The sequence below is a fragment of the Cylas formicarius genome, unplaced genomic scaffold, assembly GCF_029955315.1.
Source record: "Cylas formicarius isolate icCylForm1 unplaced genomic scaffold, icCylForm1.1 PGA_scaffold_7__23_contigs__length_41026272, whole genome shotgun sequence".
In the NCBI taxonomy this organism is placed as follows: Eukaryota; Metazoa; Arthropoda; class Insecta; order Coleoptera; family Brentidae; genus Cylas; species Cylas formicarius.
This window is the reverse complement of record NW_026844352.1, coordinates 24,559,752-24,581,474: the sequence shown is the minus strand read 5'-3', so window position 1 is coordinate 24,581,474 and position 21,723 is coordinate 24,559,752. Positions and strand designations below refer to the sequence as shown.

At 34.5% G+C, this 21,723-nt stretch overlaps 3 protein-coding genes across 4 annotated transcripts; 1 reads left to right on the top strand and 2 right to left on the bottom strand.

Moving 5' to 3' along the window:
* Positions 1-9: 9 nt before the first annotated feature.
* On the bottom strand, positions 10-1,477 carry LOC132705501 (vacuolar protein-sorting-associated protein 36). The gene is made up of 4 exons (XM_060676103.1): positions 1,348-1,477; positions 673-1,292; positions 244-624; positions 10-191 (listed from the first exon to the last, which is right to left on the bottom strand). Exons 2-4 carry the CDS (start codon positions 1,288-1,290, stop codon positions 15-17), a joined length of 1,176 nt encoding a protein of 391 aa, XP_060532086.1. The 5' UTR covers positions 1,291-1,292; positions 1,348-1,477; the 3' UTR covers positions 10-14.
* Positions 1,478-1,852: 375 nt separating this feature from the next.
* On the top strand, positions 1,853-3,702 carry LOC132704444 (zinc finger protein 567-like). The gene is made up of 3 exons (XM_060674444.1): positions 1,853-2,049; positions 2,171-3,077; positions 3,140-3,702. Exons 1-3 carry the CDS (start codon positions 1,918-1,920, stop codon positions 3,562-3,564), a joined length of 1,464 nt encoding a protein of 487 aa, XP_060530427.1. The 5' UTR covers positions 1,853-1,917; the 3' UTR covers positions 3,565-3,702.
* Positions 3,703-4,547: 845 nt separating this feature from the next.
* On the bottom strand, positions 4,548-21,184 carry LOC132704443 (uncharacterized). 2 transcript variants are annotated; one of them, XM_060674442.1, is made up of 20 exons: positions 20,919-21,184; positions 19,760-20,110; positions 18,922-19,101; positions 18,682-18,864; positions 18,111-18,616; positions 17,745-17,910; positions 17,533-17,691; positions 17,107-17,467; positions 16,866-17,017; positions 16,555-16,807; positions 16,215-16,382; positions 15,924-16,155; positions 11,991-12,277; positions 10,501-10,713; positions 8,928-9,133; positions 8,730-8,867; positions 8,290-8,536; positions 6,795-7,078; positions 6,552-6,734; positions 4,548-4,994 (listed from the first exon to the last, which is right to left on the bottom strand). In XM_060674442.1, the coding sequence occupies exons 2-20, from the start codon at positions 20,045-20,047 to the stop codon at positions 4,911-4,913; spliced, it is 4,290 nt and encodes a 1,429-aa protein (XP_060530425.1). In that variant the 5' UTR covers positions 20,048-20,110; positions 20,919-21,184; the 3' UTR covers positions 4,548-4,910. The 2 variants fall into 2 exon arrangements, with proteins under 2 accessions (XP_060530425.1, XP_060530426.1); XM_060674443.1 differs by lacking the exon at positions 20,919-21,184 and adding an exon at positions 20,790-20,804.
* Between the last annotated feature and the right edge of the window lie 539 nt (positions 21,185-21,723).

The window sequence follows — 21,723 nt, the reverse complement described above, 5'->3', positions numbered from 1 at the left end:
TAAATTTTAAAAATCTAATATTCCTCTTTTGTTAAAAACAGATTGGGATAAAACCTCAATCCCTCAATTGCATCATCTCTACAACATTTTCCACATTTCTCCGCATTTAATAGCCTTTCTTTGGCCAAAGTAACAGATATTCCCAATTTCTGAGACAACTCTTCTGATGTCAGTGAACCATTTTCTTGAACCTACAAAATGCATTCTTTTACTAAAATTGTAAAAAAAGCTGAAAAAACTAACCAAAACCGAAGTTATTTCAGCCACACTTTCATCATCCATGCTGCTCAACTGCAATACCATTACACCAGAACTAAACTGATACAACTTTAGAGGCAAATTTAATGTCTCCATTAATTTAGATGCATTTAATACATCCTCGGGAGATAAAAGCTCTAAACCTCTTGCGCGATTGAGTCGACAATATGCATCAGTTAAGGTCATGATTCCACCCATTTCCTCTACATACTTTGTCAAAAAATCAGACATCTCCTTAGCTAAACTTTTATAATACTGATTATTTGTTTTGTATGAATCTCGTGTGACTGGATCATCGATCCCAAGACTTAATAAATAAGACTTAAACCTGATTGTCTCGTCTTCAGTGATCTCTCCTTGTTTCTCCTACAAATGAAAAACTTAAAGGAAGAAAAAAAGTTGTAAGAAGCTTACCTTAATCTTGACAGATATAGTATGTGATAACCTAACCATATCTTTTGCCATACTCATAAGTTTATTTAAGTCCTTAAAAGCAATGGACAAATTTTCATCTGTAGCTTTATGTTTCTCCTGCAAACTTCTTTCAATACCAATAATACCAGTTCTAAGCTTAATCTCGGTTAATTGTTTCTTCTCAGTTACTTGAGGGATATGAGTTTCCCAATACCTTTTAGTAAGACAATCATTTAGTGCACCAAGAACATCATTAGTAAAACCTTCTCGAAACGATAATTTAATGAAATTATATATACTATGACTCTGTGGTCCATCAGAAGTACTATCTGAATCTTCTGATAAATGCAAAACTACTTTACGAGAACGTGAAAAACTGAAAGTGCTTGGGGATGCCTCTTCCACATAAACCACCAACTCCAATTTTAATGCCAGGCATGTTTGTCCCTTTGCAATGATACCAGGACGACCCCATAAAATTCTATGTGTTGTTATAATAAGTTCTCCCCCTTCAAAACTTGTCTTTATATCTCCATCATATAACCGAACGTTGGTTTCACAAATTAAAGTCGATTCCTGATCTAAGAGTAGCGGGGTGGCATATTTGATACGATTCATATCTACAAGAACGCATTAACAGCAAATTTTTATTTACAAACTGCTTTAAACGTATACTTTATGCAAATGTCAAATTTAAGGGGTTAGGTTTAATTTTTTTATTTACTTCTTTTGGCCATTCAATCATCAGAACTTATGGAAAATAACTACATAAGAAGGATTCTGTGAATGGCATTGGACCTTTCTTGTCGGCTGACTTGACTACACTATCAGGATCCAAATGCATCTTTATTGCGCCTTCCATTAGGAAACTTACTTAAGCCGCTGTCTAACCAGACGCGAGCTAATAATCAGGAGGAAGGAAGGAAGGAAGTATATAAGAATAATTTATCCATTTTCGCCTATTTTAACCGAAACAGATAGAATTATCCGATAGATGCATGATGTGTACTGAGCACATGTAGCTAACATGCGACAAGAACGTTTTCTCTCTCGGCAATGGGCGAATGTCGAATGGCAGATTGGTTTGAAAGGAATGATAAGTACAAGTTAATGTTTCTCTTCTGTTTTAAGTGTGGGCCAACCAATTATTTTTCTTTAGTATATAAGTACATCTTGCAGCTCAAAATCAAAAATTAGATGTCTGATGTAAACAAATAAGTTATTCTTATAATTACCATTATTAAAATGGCTGAAAATTTATTTTGTTCTTTTAAACAGTTGGACATCTGTCGGTTATGCGCAAATGTGGTAACAACAAAAATGAATATATTTACGGAGGACTTTCCTAAGATGATTGAACTTTTGACTACTTTAAAGGTACTCGTTATTTTAATAATTCGTTGGTTGTTATTTATTTTGTAAATAACTATAAACATATGACTACAGGCTGTTGCCACACAATGTAATTTTCAGATAATTTAGTAAAGCACGTTTTCAGGTCAAATCTGATGACAATTTACCTCAAATTTCATGCTTAAATTGTGCTAAAGACGTAAAGGCTGCTTTTTTGATTAGAAGAAAAATTATACAATCTTATCGAGCTTTAACCTGGGAAAACAAAGTAAAATTGCAAAATAAAATTCAATCTAATTCTTCAAAAAATATTCACCGTTCATTGAGTTATCATTATGTGAAATCAAATAATGTGGCCCCTGAATCTGGTCATCTGGACACTGTCATAAAATCAGAAAGCCATAAAATTGATTCTTTGAAAAATGTAAATAATCATGTGGATAGGTTTGAGACATGTGGGCTAAATAAAAGTATAGTGGAAAAAGATCAGATGCTTAAATTAGAACCAACCACTAGATTTACACAAAGATTACAAATACTGGAAACCACAGAAAAACTGAATGGATTGAAACCAATGGATAAAAATGACCAAGCTAACATAGCAAGGTGGTTAGCTAAGAAAAAGAAACTCAAGGTGGACTACAAAAAACTTCCTTGTAAACCAAGAGACAAAGAACCCAAACAACTATATTGCAATCATTGCAAACTTAAGTTTGGAAACAATACAAGTTTTAAAAATCACATGACAAGGCACAAGCATAAAAAATGCCCAATTTGTGAAAAACTTATCAGATCTACCTACCTAAGGAAACATTTATCAATGCATACTAGTCCTCCAGTTATTTGCGAAATTTGTGGGGTAACCTGCAAAAATGCTGCAAGTCTAAAAATGCATAACTTTTATTATCATAAAAGTCCAGCATTTTGTGTTTGTGAGGATTGTGGGCGCTCTTTTAGGACCAAAACAAAACTACTTTATCATCAGCGGAAAGATCACACCAAGGAAAGGAATTTCAAATGTGAAACTTGTGGAAAAGCTTTCTTTTTAAAAAGTAAGTTTTGTTTGTTTAATAAATTATTTAAGCACACACAAGATAATGTATAATTGTTTCAGTGTATTTGACCAAGCATATTAATATGAAACACATGAAACTTAGACCTTACATTTGCGAATATTGTGGGAAGGGGTTTTCTGGAAAGCATGCCTTAAGAACACATGTAAGGCAGCACACAAATGAAACTCCTTTTCCATGTACCCTTTGTGGTGAAAGGTTTAGACAAAAGGTATCTTTAAGAGGCCATATGAAAAGTGTGCACAGCATTGAAGAGGAAAGTAACTTTTTCTGTGATGAATGTGGCAAAGGTTTCGCGACTAACACTGCCCTAGATGTTCATTCACGTCTTCATAATGAGATGAAGTGTCCGCATTGCTCAGACACTTTTGCTGAAAAAAACTATTTAGATCACCACATTCAGGCTGTTCATGTAGATTTAAATGCTAGTGTTGATGAAAGTGGCTTTCGGTGGCTAAACTTGTAAATATCCTTTCTGTAGACCCATAATTTAAAAGGTCACCTCTTCTGTGATTCCAGCTTTTATACTGCGGATGCTTTAATTTTGTAACAAAATGGAAGATTAAATAAAATTTTCTTTAAAACCATCTATCTATTTATTTTATGTTTGGCATAGATGAGAATAAGAAAATCTAAGGGGTGTCCAACTTCTGAATTCATCTCGATAATAACAAAATTGTGATGTAATCCTCCCTCTTTTATGGTTACAATCCCACTAGCTTTTTTATGTTTCCTTTTATACTCATTAATTGCTTTTATGCAGTAAATTGTTTCATCTCCAAACCAGGATGTGGTGGCATTCCGTTTGAAAAACGGGATTTCCTTTTTCTTCACAATCTCGTGGAAAACCATATCTGAGTCTTTTGCGTAATTGCAGTTTCCCTCAATAAGCTCAAATTGCGCAGCCGTTTCCTTTGACTTTTTATTTTTAACGGCGATGGAACCATTTAAAAGCAAGATAGTAAATATTATCATCAAGAATGTTTTCATCGCATATAAACTCATTAAACAAATGTCATTTAGACACATCAGTCTATCAAAATACCCTTACAAGTTTACTTTCGACAAAGACCATTCACTTATGGGCGCCAAAATATATCAAAAAAAATTACAGCTAAACAGCCAAATGAAAAAGTCATTTTTGCTAGAATTGTCTGGAATTTTGGCTGTGCACGCCCAACGATTGTAAGCTTATTCCTAGTATCATAAATTTGATACATTTATTTTCAGTGCTTTTTGGTGTATAAAAATAGAACTTTTATATTTCTTTGTAAAGCAATTACTCCTATTTCTACAGCAATGTCTCTATTTGTAGACAGTTCTTCAATTAAATTTTCAAACACAATTTCAGTGCGCTGGGTATTACAAACGCAACAGAACTTCGAAACGTAATAAAAAAACTGCAACTTTAATTCTTCCCGATTTTTGGAATAAATAAAAACACAAAACTAGAAATGATAATATTCTTATTTGATGATTTTTTGTGCTCCTTATAAATAACCAATGCAGATAATTTACAAATTAACAAAACTTATATATTAATAATGAATATCACGTTTGAAACAATACTCAGAGCACAAAGAAACATAAAAATGCGCAGCATAAAATGGTATTAACAATCATGCTAATAAAAAAAATTATATACGTTATTTTCATTATATGCATACTGATTCCTAGTCACTATATTTCAATTACAATGTATAGTAATTAAAATTACGTTTTTCTTTTATCATATAAACTCTCAAGAAATATACACAATTTTGATTTCAAAATGTTCATCACTGGAAATAAACAGCTTAAAATTAATCACTTTCACTGTGCATACACGTTTTTCATTTTATAACTGTGTTCTATACAGTCTATTTCCGACCACAATGTACGCACCTCTAAGAAGAGCTGAAAAAAAAAGAACTAATGAAATGGATTACACCCAACAAATTTTTCCCTTTTTAATTAAGTTTTGTTCTCAATCAGTCAATTGAACTTTGGCGGAACAAGGAGTTAAATTTTCATGGCTATCTTAACTACTAAAACATAAAAACATGTTCGGGTATCCAATATTTTTCACTTTCATCATCTAAGAAAACCAATTTTCACCAGTATCATACCAAACACACCAAAAAAAAATCCATTATTACTGAAAAATATTACGAAAATTCGTATTTCATACCTTGTTTCACAGAATATTTCGTCAAATTTTGATTATTTAATCTTTTTTATATATCATGTTAAAAATATTAAAAAAAAAACTACTTCTTTAAAAGTGCCAATATATTTAAAATTATCAGCTGCGATTGTTCATTATACCTAATTGCATCTTTTTCTCGGCATTATTTGAAACTTTTTAAATTAACTTTCGCCAAGTTACCTTAAAACTTAAGGAAAAGTATATGAAAAATGAATACCATAGAATTTTTTTCAAAAACTTTGTTGTCGCCGCCTGTTTGGAATACAGTAAAGAAAGATAAACAATTATAAATGTGTACAACTCCGACTTTGCAAATTGTATTATTAATATTTATAATTAGCTTTTCTATTTTCATTTTTTCATTTCATAACTTCAAACAGTATTGAAAATTGTAATTGAAAATGTTAAAAAAAATGCCTAATTTAAATAACATCTTATCTTAAAATTTTCTAATAGAACTATTCAAGGTATATGTTTAGTTGTAGCTTATTTGCTTTTCAATTTACAGTTATTTTTACATTGTTGTGGTATATTGGGCAGATAAAATAAAAACAACTTATCGAAAACTCTGAATCCAGCGCCCAGACTAAAAAGGACGGGGTTCCAACTCAGTCAGGAGTAAGAACCTTGATTTAAATTCTTATGGCTGCCACATGTGCATGTTTAGAAAGCTGCAAATTGGCTGCAGTTCGTCAGTATGTTGGGTACTGGATGTTTGTAGTTTTCTACGATGTACAGGGTGTTTAAATTATTATTATACCATTCTGGACGAAAATCAATTTGGCATATCTGTGAGAGGTGGCTATGAAATCATATAAAACATAATTTTGAACACTTACGGTTATTGTTAACAAAAAAACATTGAAATGGATTGAAATTAATTACGTAATAAAATTCTGGACCCACTGAAAAAATATCAAGTCTTGGTATGAGACCAAGAGAGCAAGCAGTCACTATTTGTACCTTTGCGCCCCTTTTATTGAAATGTTTGTCCGATCATGGAAATTTTTGTATCTTCATGTTCCAATTGTCTATGAGTAAATAGACAAATGTTACAAATCTTTTTTTTTTTTTTAATAAACTTTGTTTTGGATCTAAAACCTTTCCGATTAGGTATGGGAAATTGATATAAGGTAATAAAAACGCGATTTTTGAAACACTCTTCAGGTCACAGACAAAATTGTTCTGCAGATTTGATATTCCTCCTTTTCCGGCCCAACATTACATCGAACTTGAGACACTCCATACATTACCACTAAACTCACCTGATTCAGCCAATTCTCGTCCGCCAATAGTTCATTTAATATACAAGTGGTGTCCTTGGTTTGGTCGGAAGACCGTTTTTCACTAACACGTTTCGCACACTCTATATACATAAGATATTTCTGATGTATCACTTTACTCGAAAGTTCTACGCGACTTGCACATATTCTACACATGAAAAAGTCCTAAAATGAAACGAAAGCTTGTTGGAACTTTGTTTTCGTTTTTTTTTTGACAAATATTACCTTCTCGTTTATGGCATTGGGATCCGGCTGACAACCTTCCAACGTAGTCGCGTTGTAAGGCTGGCCATACATTAGCACTCTGACAGCGACCGAGTTCTTGGCGCACCCGGCGCATATCTTCGTACTAGCATCGACTTGCCCAATTTCCCGAATAATGTTGAAACAAGGCCACGTGCACACCGCCATTTGTAATGACGTAGGCCATTTCAACAGACTGAGAAGTTTTTGCTTTTTAATGTCGGTAATTTCGTCAATGGTTTGGACGTTTGTTAGGAAATATTCATCTAAAAATGTAATTGTAATGTAATGTAAGTGAAGTAACCTGTTTACTACATTCGGCTAAAAAAATCAATTTTTCTTATGAAAAATATATGGTTAAAATCATTTGTTTTTCCTTTTTTTGTCCTGATCTCGTTATTGGGTTGAAACAGCCAAACGATTCAAGTAAAAATATTGGTCCAATATATTTTTTTCAGGAAATTTGTATCAAAGAAACAAACTAAACCTTAAAAATTAATAAGCTTTTTGATTTTACTTTTCCATTTTGCAATTTTCTTCCTCACAAATAGCTCAATATTCAAAAAAGGACAATATTGATTTTAAAAGGGAATTTAATGCCGTACAAGGTTTTTCATAAAGTTATTTTTTAAGTTTTAGTTGAACCAAACTTGAAAAAAAAATGAAATCCTAGATTTTATTCATTTTTCACCCAATTTTTCCACTCAATGGATCAAATTCATATTCTACATAATCAATAGAATCACTAAAAATAATTTTAAATAGAACAGTTATTTATATAGTTACAATATTTTACGCATTAGTATATTATATTTGTTAATATCTATTTATAACTTTCTATTTTAGAACCTATAGTGGGGACGAACACAAAGGCAGTGTTCTTACGCTTAGTTAAAACTGTTGTTATTGCTATTGTTATTTTTAAAATTACTTTTAGTGTTTGTATTGGTATAATTTTTGTTGATGTAGAATACGAATTTGATAAAAAATGAGTGAGAAATGAAAAAAACAATGTTTTGCTCAATGATCCTGAATAGGTTTTTAAAAAATAACTTTACCAAAAATTATTCAAAGAACTTTTTTGTAAAGCATTGAATTCCCTATAAAAATCCATAAGGTTCCAAATTGCAAAATGACAAAGTAAAACCACCAAGTCATTACTGTTTAATGCTCGCCTGAAGAAAATTTTCATTAAGACCGTTTTTATAAAGAATTGAATTTCCTACCAAAATACATTCAGATTACCTTAATCCTTGGACTATTTGGATCCAATAATGAGATCAGAACAAAAAAAATTAAAATACAGACCTAGATAGACCCCTTCCCATCAATATTAAGGGCTCAAACTTTCACCGCATTTTTTTCCTCATTCTGAATTATTTTATGGAGATATTATTCACAAAAAAAAATGTTTTCTACTGTTTGCACACTTATTCCCCATCGCATACGCGAAGGCAATTTAAAGCATTTCACGCACCTTTCTCCTGGAAAATTTCCATAAGGAAGTTGCTGTCAAGCGCTTGTGATATTAGAGTCTGTATATAGACTTCGAAATTGTCCTGATAGCTTTCACATTGCTTCATGCACTGCTCCTGGAATTTTGGGTCGATTATCGTCATCTCCTCTTTGAGGAACACAACTATCGTTTCCAGCTGCGTCTGTGACTTATATTTCACTGGGACGGACACATATTGCTTCTTACTTTCCGGCGTCCAGGAGGTGTACTAATGATAATACCAGAGTTATTAATTGTCACTAAGATAGTATTTTTAAACATAATTTTATAAGTTAACAAGATTAACTTATAAAAATCATAAACATTAATTTTTATTCAAAAATACGAGTTGGTCGCACAAATATATTTTTTTATTTTTCATTAAATATAATACTAATTGGGGATCAACAAAAAAAACTCACTGTTGATATATTCCTGTAAAGTGTAACTCCATTCTGTTCAAATGGTTCATACTTTTGCAGCAATGTTTTACCATCCACCCTCCAAATCGGGGGCCACTCTTGCCCTAAGTCCGATTTGATAACTACAAACTCACCGGGCTACAAACGAAATTCAACCTAAGCCGAAAATCACTAAGAAACAAAGAAAAATCTCGTTACCTTAAAAGGATTGTCATCATTAGCAACGAAACTATTTTGCATCGAGGCTGCGATATTGTCTTCCAAGGTGGGCACTATTTGTTTGTTCTTGTGGCTTGGTTTTTTCTTAGGCTGTTCACTGGGGTAACCATCAGAATCGTTGATGCCCGCACCTTGCGCCGCGGCCGCAATAAGGTTTTTCATTCCCTTTTTGGTTTTCGTACCGCCTAGGAAAACATGTTTCCCTTAAGTAAACTTCAATATTAGGAACAGGCGATTTGAAGCAATTGTCAAGTTTTACTCTTTTTCTTTGCCAGTTTGCCTTTCAAGATTTCAATCAGTTTCATCGCAGTGATCTAGATATTGGAGGTAGAAAAACCATAATACACTGCAGTCAGTTTAAATATTTAAGAGTGATAGGGCAAAAAAAAAGAGTTACAACACAATTAAGTTGACTCTCTACGTTGGAGTGATAGAATTATGAAAAGGATCAAACAAACGATAAAGAAGTCAACCTTTGGAACAAGGAATTATTAATGAATAGAACTTTCAATGATGCACTGGCTTCATTCTAGATATTAGCGAAGGTAAAATGCTCACTGGGCTGCTAGAAATAAAGAAAACAGAAAGTCCACTAGGAAAGATGATATACAGAAGGTATATACAAATACTACTTTGCGGAAAAAATACTGCTTAGTGATGTGTTTGTTCACTGTCTTATAGCCTCACCATAAGTAAAACCCAAAAGTTAATATAAATCTCAATTTAGGCAAAATAAAAATTAATTCTGTACAAAAATCATTAGAAGTACAACAAAACGTATTTAAAAAAAGATTGTAAAGAACAAACTTCAAACGTTCAAAGCTCGAAAGTCAAAACGTCCTTACATATTTCGAGATTCGAAAGGTTCATTAAAAAAATATATTTCGGCTGCTTTCAACGAAATTTGTCCGGCAAAAAATTAAAAATTTGAAGAAATTAGTTTGTCTGCACCTACAGTAGTTCGACGTATTGAAACTGTATCAACTAATATGTTTAATAAATTAAAAGAAAATTCTTTACAATTTAAATATTTTTCAGTTGCACTTGATGAAAGCAATAATATAACTAGCAACCGCTCAATTGTTAATATTTATACGTGGAATTGATAAACAATTTTGTGTAATAGAAAACTTGAAACTATTAGATGTTTTTAATATGCAGGATCTCAAATGGAAAAAAATAAAAATGTAACAAAATGCGAATTTTAAATGGATAAGCCAGTTAGCTTTTCTTGTAAACATTACAACTTACCTCAATAAATCAAATATAACATTACAAGGCAAAGGAAAGTCAATCAACGAGCTATTTACAAAAATCAAAAAAATTCCAGCTTATATTTATACATATGTAATTGTATTTTCGTTTTCTGTTTCCTTTAATTAAAAAATTGTATTTTTTTCTATATTTATTTTTAATAACATTTATACTCATATATGGTATAAAAAAAGCACTATTTAAGTTACATTTGGATGTGCAGCCTGCATAAAAAGTTTTACTATGAAAATGGCCTGCCATTCGAAAATGGTTGCTAACCAATGCACTAGACCATTACCTTGTCTACCCCTGCCTTTTTTCTTAACAGGAATACCATCCTCTTCAGTATTGCTAGCAGCAGGTGTCCAGGCGGGATCAGAATCTTCAGAGTCCTGAAACTCAGGTGGTTCCTCAGGTTCATTATCATCCTTAATAATGTCCGACAAATTGTTCTTGCCTTTCACTGCACGCTTGGTCTGTTCTCTTTTAGGCACATTTTCTACTTGTTTTGCTGTAACAATGGACAATGAACAAGACCATTAAAAACTATCCCAAAAACAAATATTATTAATCTATCTCAATCTTAAATAGTTTTTATACAAAAATATCCCTGAGGGCTAGGGGCTGAATAAGTTCAATTACCACTGTCCAGATAGTGAAACCGCACACTCAATCATGGGTCGCGATTAGCGTAACATTCGATGAACCGAATATTTAGTCAATAAATATATGAACCACAGATAAAGTAAACTTGCTAGAAAGGGTATCAAACTCGAAATCAATAAGACTCTTCTCTCTCTAAATCTTGAAATTGCTTCCATCTTGTCCCCATTCGAGTTGATACCCTTTTAAACATGAATTCATAACAAAGCTGAAAATCTTCGTTTATCTTCTACCTAGAATCACATTAAAAAAATTGAAAAATTAACGTCAACCTTAGTGAAACTATCAAACTCTTTTCAACTACAAAATGTATCATCGGACTAACTTTCAGATACGGAAATTTCAGTTCTTGCAAAAGGTTCCAACTTTGTCCTTGCTCCATGTATTATCCCAAAAGGGGAAATCATTTAAATTGTCGAGTCTATCCTAAACAAACTGCCATCTCAAGCAGCTAACAAAATTCGATACGAAACAGCAAAAATCCTTCAAAAATCAAAATCTCCTAAATCTAATATTCCAAAATGTATTGTTCTAAAATCTCTAAAATAAATTCTAAAATAAAATTCACAAAGTAAGGTCGCAAGGACTTGATTTATTGTAAAATCCATTTTTCTTATATTTACGGTCTGCAGATTTAGAAGTAAAACTGTTCTGTGTTCGAGGTTTATGAGTAGGACCGTTACAAGGAAAACTGCAACCACAATCAAATATAAAGAGTGTGGGCCTAAATAAATTGTTATTTTGAAAGACTGCCGAATATTTCAACATGTTCTGAATCGATTCATATATATTGGACCAACTAAAGTTTTAATGCTACATTGATTCCACACTTCCATATATCATTCTTCTTTTTTTTTGAGATTTCAAAATATTTCTGCAACCATTTTCCAAAGTTGTTTGGTTATTAGTGCGTGTCGATATGTCGAAATGACAGCTTCATCGGTGATGATGAAAATTTATTTGGTCCAGGCCATAACACTTAATATGCATAAAATTTAAGAGCAGATTAGAAATGAAACACTGTCTAGTATGCTACGTGGCTGAATGGACACCGGTAAATCGGATTTATCCCGACTATGGTTGACGCATCTTGGACCCCACCGTAAGCTACCCAAAGTAGATTACCTTTATCTTTGTTCTTGTCCCTTTTATTTTTCTCCCTAAACTCTCGCGTTTTGTCCTTATCCGTCACTTTGGCTCGTTTTCTTTCCGTCGCTCCGCCTGGTTTGGAAGACCTGCCATGCTTTTGTTGTTTAGACAAAGGCATTTGCAACGGTTTGTCCCTCTCCTTGGTTGGCTCCGCCGACTTTGGAATTTGTTTCCTTCCACCGAAAAAATCGTCTTCCGAGCTAAACCCGTCGTCTGAACTATCAAACGTGTCTCTTTTTCTTTCTTTAGGCAAAGGAAAGTACCTAATGTTTAAAAACAAATTACCAACTCAAAAATAACTCACATTGTTGTTGCAAAAACCGCACCAATTATTATGGTAGAAACCAAAGACACTATATCGAGAGACTCGACCACATTTACCCAATTTACTATATGTAAAAATTTCGACTTTTAGACGTTACATGGTTTGGGGCTATTGACATTTAAAATTTGGAAGTAGAATTTCGGTGATTTCGCGATTGGAAAAGTGTTTTATCGCTATTAACAAAGATAAAGATAGCTTTATTTCCATAAGACCTGAGTTGGAAGTGGTGTATATTGTCAGTATAATACGAATGTTAATGATAATAATGAATAATAATGTTATATCAATAAGAAATATGTAAACAATAACAAACAACGAAAACGTATTAAAAGGTATCACAAGAAAAAACATCCTTAATATTTCAATAGGCGAGGCGTAGCAATTTGTCTTTATGAGTGCATTTGAATTTTGTTTGACTAGCTATCTCCTTCAGTTCGATAGGCAGTTTATTATAAATTTTTACAGTCAAAACAATTGTACTGAATATCTGAAGTGTCAATAAAGAGTGTTGTGGAAATAGGTCTCGACATGAAAAATTCCACGGCTTAGACAGTATAGTCCGTAAAATGCATTTCTGCATCCTAAAAACTTACTCCGCACGTGGGGAACCTCCCCAACAAACCAAGGCGTAGTTGAGACAGGAATAGATATAGGAAAAATAGTACATTTTTAACAAGGGGAAAGAAACCTGATGGCGGAGCCTCCATATGACAAAGCAGTAAACAGAAAGTTTTTTGAGAATGTGGTACACCTGTTCAGAGGAATTTTACAACACTTTTCTGTTGGATTGGGCTTTTATTGAAACGTACTTAATAAACTTTTATTTAAATCCAGTGTTGAAAAGGCGATCATCTTAGTTTTACTTTCATTCAATATCAATTTGTTAATGTTTGCATAATGTTTTATTTGCTCAACAGTTGTCTTGGTTGCGATGCTAAGTTGCTCAGACGATACCGCAGAAAGGGTAGAAACTGCATCATTCGCAAACGAAAAATAAGTATGGCGGAAAGATGAAAACACATCATTTGTAAACACTATTAACAATAAAGGACCATGTAAACTTCCCTGAGATGTATCGTAATTCACTGACCTGAAATCAGAGAAATTTCAAATTTACAGAGAAAATTCAAATCCTAAGGTATCGCGCAATTTTAGCCAACTGAGTACGACCCCCAAAAATAGACCTTAACCAATTTAAGGCATTACCTCTAATACCATATGAACAAAGCTTGTCCACTAGAATATCAACATCGAGCAAGTCAAATGCTCTTTGTAGATCAAACAAAACACATGCCGCCTTTATTCTAGTTTCCCAAAATTATGCTTTTACATAAAGAGAGAATGGCATCCCGCGTTGATCGCTTTTTTCGACAACCAAATTGCATGCCGGAAAAAAGATCTCGAGCTTCCAAAAAAATTTGAAGTCTTAAATGCAGTGCTTTTTCGAAGGTTTTTGAAAAAACGGATAGGAGTACTATAGCTCTATAATTTGAAATAATTGTTGCAGCGTTTTTTTATAGAGTGGTGTGATTTTAGAATGCTGGGAAAGGATCCATGCAAAAAGGAATTAATGAGATACGTCATCGACTCTACAATAATGTCGACCACATGCCACATTTATTTAAAATGGTTTTGTGCTCCCTTGTGTGTGGAAAAACCAGTGGCGATTATCCTTACTTCAGTTCTCATAGGTAAGATACACGCATGATAACATCGCACAGCATAAACTGAAAACTTTGATATTTAGAATATGATTGGCTAAGCCAAACCAGATCTACAGTGACTTTGTTGTTTGAAAGCTGTTCGCTTATTTGTATATTTTTGGGAGCCCTTTTCCCAAAAAACGCCAAATTTTAGCTCAATCACGTCATTTTTTTTATAGCGCTCCATATCTTAAAAATGTTATTTTATTAATATACATACCTATGATATTAATATGTTTGCTCCATGTTAGGCATGATTTTTAAATGAATTGATTTTTTATAAAATTCAATGTGATTTGGCAACACTGCATAATATTAGATTTGTCTGCAAAGCAACAGAGTTGGCGCGGAAGCATCAGTAACCTGCAAGCAGTTGTAACCTGCTTATGCGCAGGTTGGTTGTCGTCGCGCCACTGTGTTCGTGGCTGTTGTCCTCATTGTTGCGTATTTCTAGTGTTCTAGAACGTATAAATATGGAAAGAAGACATTGTGTGAACAATCCAAATAACTTTTATTAAATCTGTGGTAGTTATATCATAGTAAAAAAAGGCAAACTTTAACTTGTGAAAAATGTATACCACGCTTGTTTTGGTGTAAAAATCGGCGACCAAGGCAAGTCCTGTTTACGTTGGAGCATTAAGAATCTGGCAAAAAGGTAGGAAGAAATGTTTAAGCTTTGGTGTTCCTATGGCAAGAGCCCACGAATCACAGTGATGATTTCTGTTCATGTAATCTTCAAGGATTTGACAGACAAAATTAGAAACAAACTGTGTATCTCGATCTTGACTCTGCTATTCAACCAATTCCTCACGGACCAGATGTACCGATACCTACTGCCCCAAAGGAACTAGAAAACGTCATATCGTCAGAATCACAGAGATCTAATTCCGACCCAGATGACTCAAATTTCACAATGTCGAGAAAAGCGTTTTATTTAAAGAAGTAATTGATAAGTTTCCTGGGAACTCTAAGAACGAAGACTATGGAAGTGTTGTTACATGTTACAAAACTTTCATTGTCTAGGTTGCAATATGAGTTTGAAAGTGCATTTTCTGTATTCACACTTGAACTATTTTTCTGAAAATCTTGGAGCAGTTAGCGAATAACAGGGAGAGAGGTTTCACCAGGACATTAAGGAAATGGAACAGCGATACCAATGCAGATGGAGCAGAATGGTTATGTCAGACTACTGCTGGATGTTAGGGATATGCCCTTAAAAACACTAAGCCGAATGTAAAGACAACGTAGCTCTCTGGCAAAAGGACGAAGATTTCATTCAAAAAAGTCTGAGTCTGAGTCACTTTTTTAAACTAGAATTTCATTTTTTTACTGAATAAAAAAATAAATTATTTTAGAAATATCGTTTTTTATACCTTTATTATTTGCAAAAAAAACCTTACGTGATACAAATAAATGCAGATGATTTTTGAAATCAGCCTACCAAACTTAGATAAAATCAGTTTTCAAAAGAAAAATATCTCTCAAAAAGTTTAATTTTGTAGACCTGTGTGACCATAAGTTAGGGAACAAGCCATCAATAAATGTATATTTATGTTGGCTGCCAGTTGAAACTTATTAGATATTTATCAGGTCTCCTTTGGATATTATGTCTTTGGTACAAAGGACGAACCTGTTAAGCTAGCGGCTCTTGTCAACAATGTGACAGATATCTTTACAGAGTGCCAGAAACTTTTATTTCCCTATAACTGACTGTTTAAAATAAAATCACCTATTTCTACAAGAGGATCTTAATAGGTTTTCCCAATAGAGTTACAAACTGTCTCATCTTTGAAACCTATGCTTTAAAATAATTAATAATACTAACATCCAATTGAAACCTCTTGGATCAGAAAACAAAATAAAAATAAAAAAAAAACAAACCGTGGATCATCTTGAGGATCTCCACTGGTAGTCAACCTAGTGACTAGGCCAGGAGGTGGTCCAGTCAAGTGCGGTAAAGTTGTTGTTGGCAATGGCACGCCCCCTGCTACGCCATTAGTATCAGGGGGCCCGCTCACACCCCCCGGCTGAGGCGGCGGTTTTACACCCGTTTCTTCCGTTGGTTTTCGAGTCCATGCGGTAGTTGTCTGTTTTCTAGCACCTGCACCTCCTCCTAAATGATAACACTAGTCGTTCAACCCAACAGACTAAACGAAAATTCAAAATATTTACCTCTCATCGAGGGAGGTGGTGAAGTATCCCTTTCACCCTGAAGGAACTTAAGGTAGCTGCTCATGAAGCCAGCCCCTGGACCACACGGTTTGTCTAATGGTTTTGGAGGGACAGAGGCCTGTTTGGGATGCTGGTGGTTCATAGTTATTGCCGACCGAGGTGTTGTATCTAAAATGAAAATAATTATTACAAAATGTGCCTGCATAATATAGCTAACTAATTTAGCAATTTCAAGTGAAAGTGGGTTAAATGTTATAAACTCTAAGTATAACTAGTAAAGTTCTATAACAATACTTAACCCAAAATCAACCAAAAAAATGTATTATATATAAATAAATACCTCCAGATAAAAAATTAAGCTCCTCTTCTATGTTTGGAACTACTACTTTAGGCTGATCATCTGGCTGCTGGTATGGCTGTGGCGGCGGGTGCTGCGGTTGATGAGGCGGCTGCTGAGGTGGTTGCTGTTCATTGTAGTTTGTTAATGGTGTCAATTCAACAGTGGAAGAGAACTCCGAAGGATGATTTGCTATATGAAAAGGGGCGAAGTATGGCAACGGAGGGGGAGGATGGTGTCCATGAGGATGTGGTACCTTCATGACAAGAAATTAATGAGCCAAATTCCATAATATTTCATTTATAATTTTTTACCATCAAGCCTTGGTGTTGTTGATGTAAGGCAGCTTGGGTGCTAAATATTTTTGATGAAGGAGGAGGGAGATTCCATCTATCAAAGTCAAAATATACACCGTTCTGCTGCTGCTGATTGGCACCAGAACTATGGGCTGGAGGAGGCACTCGATCTAAAATTTTAATTAAAGTCGACCATAGTGCAAAACAAAATCTTGGTACCACAGATTTGTTTTACCTGGATGGAGTCAATTGAACTTACTTGTAACGTGTACATCGGGTGGAGGTGGCGCTGCTTTCTCCACACTTTTCCTTCTCTTTACGGGAGGTTTAACAATTTCTTGTTTAATCTCAGGCTGTTGCACTTGACATGTTTGTTGTTGCTGCAGGTTCTTCACAATACTCATGGGGTCTCCCCGACAACTCGATAAGTCTTGTAAAGTAACCTGGTGACCACTATTGGAATCAAAATATTGTTGCCGTTGACCTTCAGGCTGTCTTTGTGCCAGCTCTATAGAACTATTGTTGTTGTAATTATTCGACTGAGAGTTAGGCTGACTGCCTTGAAATTTTCTTTGTTGTTGTTGTTGTTGCTGTTGATTCTGCCTTTCATCCCAACAAGCCTGTATACAACACAAGGTAAATTAAACTAAGCATAAATGATAACTGTTATTGATTGATATTCTACCTGATTTGATGGCGGATTTGATTGGTTCGTATGTTCGTATCTTTCAAAATTTTTATCTGTGTTTAAAGCTCTTGTAATAACAGATGGATAGGCAACATTGCCACCAGTCTGAGAATTAGGTCTGGGTACTGATACATCAAGGGGTGATGGTGGTGCAACCTATAAGGGCTTCATTATACCAACTGACATCAAATCCATGAATAATTTACTACCTGTTGATTACTGGAATTTTGCTGTGGCGAAGACATGGAATTCATAGGACTATTATACATTGGGTAGGCAGGGCTCTGGGCATGACCCAGCGGTGATGCTTGGGAATGTGCTTGGAGAGGACTTGGTCTACGAGGAACCACAACATTGCAGTCTGCGCCATTGGAACTAGAAATTTGTAAACATTATATTTAGACCAATAATGTACAACACATCGAGCAATGAAATACGATTTACTGATTCTCGTTTTCAAGAATCAAGATAAAAAAAAATTATGTGCGGCACTCATGTCGCAATAATAAGAGGTATAGAGTTATTTTAAAGTAAAAACATGTCAAAGGATGGAATTAGTAACATAACATATTTACCTATTTGGATACTCTGGGCCACTTTTAGGTCTTTGAAAGTCCTCAGAGTTTGAATTTGGTGGCTGCTGCTGTTGGTAATGTCTGTAATTATGTTGGAAATGCGGCGGCCTTTTCCCAGAGGCATTACTTCCAGAGTAGTTCAAACGTCCTGGGGCATCCATTATAGAGAAACTAATGGGGGAAGACTGGCTTTGATTATCTTCATTGCTACGTTGTTGCTGTTGTTGTTGTTCACGTTGGCTTCCCAACTCTGAGTAAATTTTAGTTTGCGCCTTGGTTTGAATTTGCGGTGTGGATTGAGGTTTGCTTGGGGGGGAGGTAAAAGATTTTTCAATAGTACGTGATGGTGGGTTGGGTGAGCTGATAAAAGCACGGTTGGGTGCTTGTGGAATTCGGTATTCCTTTGTTGTAGATGGTGATGAAACAATGCAGGATTGTTGTAGATTGGAAGTATTTGTGGAAGTGAAGGGTTTAGCATTGTTATTTTCGGAAAGAGTTACTGGCACCTGGGAAATAAAATAATCGTTTTGTACAAATCTGGATAAAATCATGAAGCGGTATGATTTCTTACCTGAAAAAAAGTGCTTGAATTTCCTTGCGAGGAGTTTACCTTGATAGTGGCTGTGGAAACCTGTGGGCTTTGGGCCCGATTAATATTTGCCGCCTTCGAATTGGCAACCAGCTGTGAATTTATATGATTATTTATCGACTGCTGGGCAACAGCAAAGTGAGCATTGAAATTTTCATATGCTACCTAAAACATATTATTTAAGTAGTTTACAAACTTTTAGCACAGATAGAAGTAACACACCCCCTTGCTTGTCGTTGTAGCAACCACACTTTCATGTGGCAAAATACCAAATGGACTGTTTTGTTGCCAGGCAGGTGCCCCTTGCTCAAAGAAGGCTTGTGCTTGGGGATGAAATTCGTTGCCTTCAGCCGACTGTTTAGCAGCTGCGGCCTGGGCTGCTAAAGCCCTATGCTGTGTTACCTTTAATGCAAAAATCCGATTATATATTTTTCATAAACCTAAGGTGAACACTAGAAAAAAAATATCCTTACATAGTAGGGTTATTTTCTATATTCTTGTCCACTTCATATTCACAATAACTGAATCAGTAAGGGGTAGGTTTCCTTAACTACTTTTCTTAAAATGAAAAAATTTGAGAAATAGTATATTATGCAACAAGTGCGGTAAAGGATATTTGACTCACGAATTTATTTGACTGTTGCATTCTGTACTTTTTCTACGACCGACCGTTAGTTTTTGGGTACATTTTCGCAAAACAACACTAATACATTCACTGACATGACCACCAGAATTGACAACCGTCAAAATTCAAAGCGTGGGAAATATCTCGGAAAACATGCGATTGCTGCCAAAACCGTGCGGTAAAATCCCGGCTCGGATCCATGGGAAACGAAACGGACATGGTAAAGTGACGGTTCCGGCACGCTAGATCAGTGTGTAATTGGTATTTTACAGGCGGGAGTAGAAAAAACATATTATTCAACCCATTGTATATAAAAAATATACCCTCCTTCCTAAGCGTTTTTTAGTCTCAATTACCTTGGTTGGATTAGTATGGCTGGTTTATGTATTGCTCTTAAAATCTTGAATCTGTTAACTACAATTGAATTAAACTAACCTGTGTGACATAATGAGACTTGGCTCCGCCAGCCGCTACTGCACCAGCTGCGTGGAAAAGTGGGCTAAAGACAGTTTCATAGCCTACAGGAGGTGGCGAAAGAAAGCCACCTGGCAAAACAGCAGTAGTTGGAGCGGCTGCAGAAGCAGCTCCAGCTGATCCTGCAGTGGTGGTGGAAGAAGCAGCAGCAGCAGCTGCAGCTGCTGCCGCTAAAGGGTGATGCTCACCGGCGGCAGCTTGCGCTGCCAAACGGTTGTATGATGCATACCATGGGCCAACAGGATCCATTCTGGTAAAACCTTGGATTGAGGAAGCTGATCGTCAAAGGAAGCAGTTGTTGGCCCATCCCATCTAAAATGTACAACAACAAATCCTTAGACATTGATTCCATTCATAAAAAATTCAAATAATTATACTATTGGAGTTCATTAAAATCAAAATTGAAAACAATGGTCCTTAATAAAAATAGCAATATTTTTTTATAAATATATTAAGGATAATTAGTTGTCCGAGGATAAAATATTACCTTACATTCACCTTTTTTGTTAATTAGCAATCTCAGTACTAATGTTTTAAAAGCTGTCACACCATGCAGAGTGCTGTCAAAACAAATAATCGTGAAACATCTTATTTCTACCAAATAGAAATAATTTTCAAATAAAACCTACCTAACATCAGTTAAGGGAGGTTGAGTATGTATTCAAAGAGTCTTTGTATAACAAATATACCCTAGAATTTGAATAATTCAAAATTCACACTGACCCCTTTGTTTCAATGATAACATCGAGATAATTGCGGTCTTTAATATGAAACAATTTTTGGTAACCTTGAACAAAACTTATTACATCAATACTGAATTACTATCTTTTTGTTTTCGGTACTTCATTAAATGTGCCGCGATGATTGTTTTGGTCCAGCATCGGCCAAAATTATTAAGGTAACGTAAGAAAATGTCTGTACCGATGACAACAATTCCCAAAATACTTCGAAAACGTTGCTTTGTAACAAGAAAAATCAAACCAATAGTGACCTCTGACATGGGAGAATCAACGCTGGCCACTTCAAAACAAGTCTTGAAATTAACGACCTTCTCTGAAGAAATTTCTCGTTACAATAAAATGGGCCATCTTAAATTTAAACCGTCTACAAAAATACTCACTTCTCATTTGAAATAGTAATTAAATGACAGCTATTTGGTTCGAAATTTTATAAATATGGCTCCATGAGATGTGTGGAGACTGTCTTTTCATGAAGTTCAATAACATATATCCGTAAACGAGCAGCACATTTAACACACGCGATTATCACCGTTTTCTTTACGATTTTAAATTTTGCTATTATCGGCGCAAAAAAAATATTTCTACATTTTAATGGGGTTTATTACTCGAGTTTATGCGCCACTTTCTACGACAAACTTTCTGTCGCCATTTTAGAATTTTACTAACAATAAGAAGCGCCATCTTTTGGAGTCTTCTGTTTTGGCGGGCAAATCAATTGCAATGACTATTCATATTTGATTTGTTAAAAAAATACGCTTTTTTACGCCGAAATAATAGTTATCAACAAAAGGCAAATGTACGAGTTTTATTGCTAAGATGCTGAAAGAATTATAAAAAGTTAGCGAATTTTGAGACGCAAATTAGATGTCCTTGTTATCTTTTTATTAAAATACCTCATTGACAGATTTATTTGAAACTAAAGATATTGGTTAAAGTTATAATATTCTCAAATAATTTTGGGCGTCTTTATACAAAACGAGACGACCTATAGTTTCATATGTGTGGTTGGCCAGTGGCGTAACAAAATTCTACAATACGCTTTTCCAAAAATCAATTTTTCCTTTTATCAATACTGCTTTAAAATAAGGTCGGTTAGTTTATTTAGTATATGTATTGCAACCTTTAATAAATGACGTGGATGAGTTTAAATATAAATATACAGGGTATTAGGCAAACTAACTTGAA